Below are 1,380 nucleotides of genomic sequence, written 5' to 3'. Positions count from 1 at the left end.
GCCCATAAGTATATAGTGTACCTTTTCACGACTGCTATATTATTACTGTATTCCAGCATTTAGCTTCAATGGCTGCACGATGATATCGGTCATTGTGAACGTACGACGACAGTTTTTATTCAATTTATTGTTTTATATTTTTAAAACTCTAGATTTTAGCTTAAAGAAGTGCTTTTTTTTTTTTTTTTTAATTAATTCTGTAGCATTTCTATATAGAACTTCCATCTTACCTTTACACGCCTTTAAGACAGGAATTATAGACCTGTAGCAGTATTAAAATGTGCATTGAGCAAGTTATAACCAGTTGTATTGGCTTCCACAAATATGCATTTGGATCTTTTCTCAATCCTTTGGCAAATCATTCAACTTGAGAATATATCCTACACCCATCGACTGCTCCTCTTAACGCAGTATTGACCAAAGCAGCAAATAGTGATTGCCTATTTACGAGAAATGTATAATACAAAATTATTAAAAGCATAGCAAGCATAATCTGAGCCAAATTTCAAGAAATACTTCAGAATTTTAGAGTTAATATAGCAAAACTTCACGAAACACTCTAAAATGATTTTAGAGTTATTATTACATTATTTTCTTGGTACATTGACATCCTCACAAGTGTTTTGGCACAAAAGCATTTTCCACATGAATTCAAAAAGGTTAAACCCCATATGGAATGTGACTCGCCAATTCATCCATGATTCTGCACAAAACCGTACCTTTTCCCTACCGTATTATCTCAAGATGATCAAACTCCTAAGAAATGATAGAGTGAATAAGTAATATTCTAAATTTATACGGATTACGTGTATAGAAGCCAAATCCAAATGGAAAATCAGAGTAAACACTCCACTTTCAAACTAGTGGTGCTGATAAGCCATCCACTTTCATCATATAAGAATATTTGGACGGTGCAATTGCCCCAGCCTTTGAGCAAAGATCCACTACAGCAGGAGCATGACCGTAATAGCCCCTCCCTTCGTCAACCAGCACTGGAGGATCTTGAGGTCGTCGATGCCAAACTATTTTTGGAGGAACCAAATCATCCACCTCGGCCTTCTTCCAGAAATGGGTCCCACGCCAGCTCTCGTACTTGAACACCCCACAAAGGCGAGCTTTGTGCCCAGATGGCCCTACATGTACCTCTGCACAGTGTTTGCAAACCTTCACTGGATAAACCAACAACAACTTCCCTACACCAGATCCAAGTGTTTCCCATGCGTTCAAAGTTCCTCTTGCTAACAATCTTATATCATCGTCCGACAATGAACTGGCGTCAACCATACCTTTTTCAACATCTGGAGTTGAATAAATACTTTGATTGCTGGGATCAGCCCCCGCTTGCAAGCATAGCTCCACAACTGCAGAAATGCGATCATA

The 1,380-nt window shown here is 38.3% G+C and overlaps 1 protein-coding gene across 1 annotated transcript; it reads right to left on the bottom strand.

The window, feature by feature from the left end:
* Positions 1 to 513: 513 nt before the first annotated feature.
* LOC111382984 (APO protein 4, mitochondrial-like) lies at positions 514 to 1,374 on the bottom strand. Its single transcript, XM_023007028.1, has one exon. It carries the CDS (start codon positions 1,282 to 1,284, stop codon positions 856 to 858), a length of 429 nt encoding a protein of 142 aa, XP_022862796.1. The 5' UTR covers positions 1,285 to 1,374; the 3' UTR covers positions 514 to 855.
* Between the last annotated feature and the right edge of the window lie 6 nt (positions 1,375 to 1,380).

Source organism: Olea europaea, unplaced genomic scaffold (genome assembly GCF_002742605.1).
Source record: "Olea europaea var. sylvestris unplaced genomic scaffold, O_europaea_v1 scaffold25979, whole genome shotgun sequence".
Lineage (NCBI taxonomy): Eukaryota > Viridiplantae > Streptophyta > Magnoliopsida > Lamiales > Oleaceae > Olea > Olea europaea.
The sequence above is the reverse complement of the archived record's forward strand: the minus strand, read 5'-3'. Positions and strand labels throughout refer to the sequence as shown.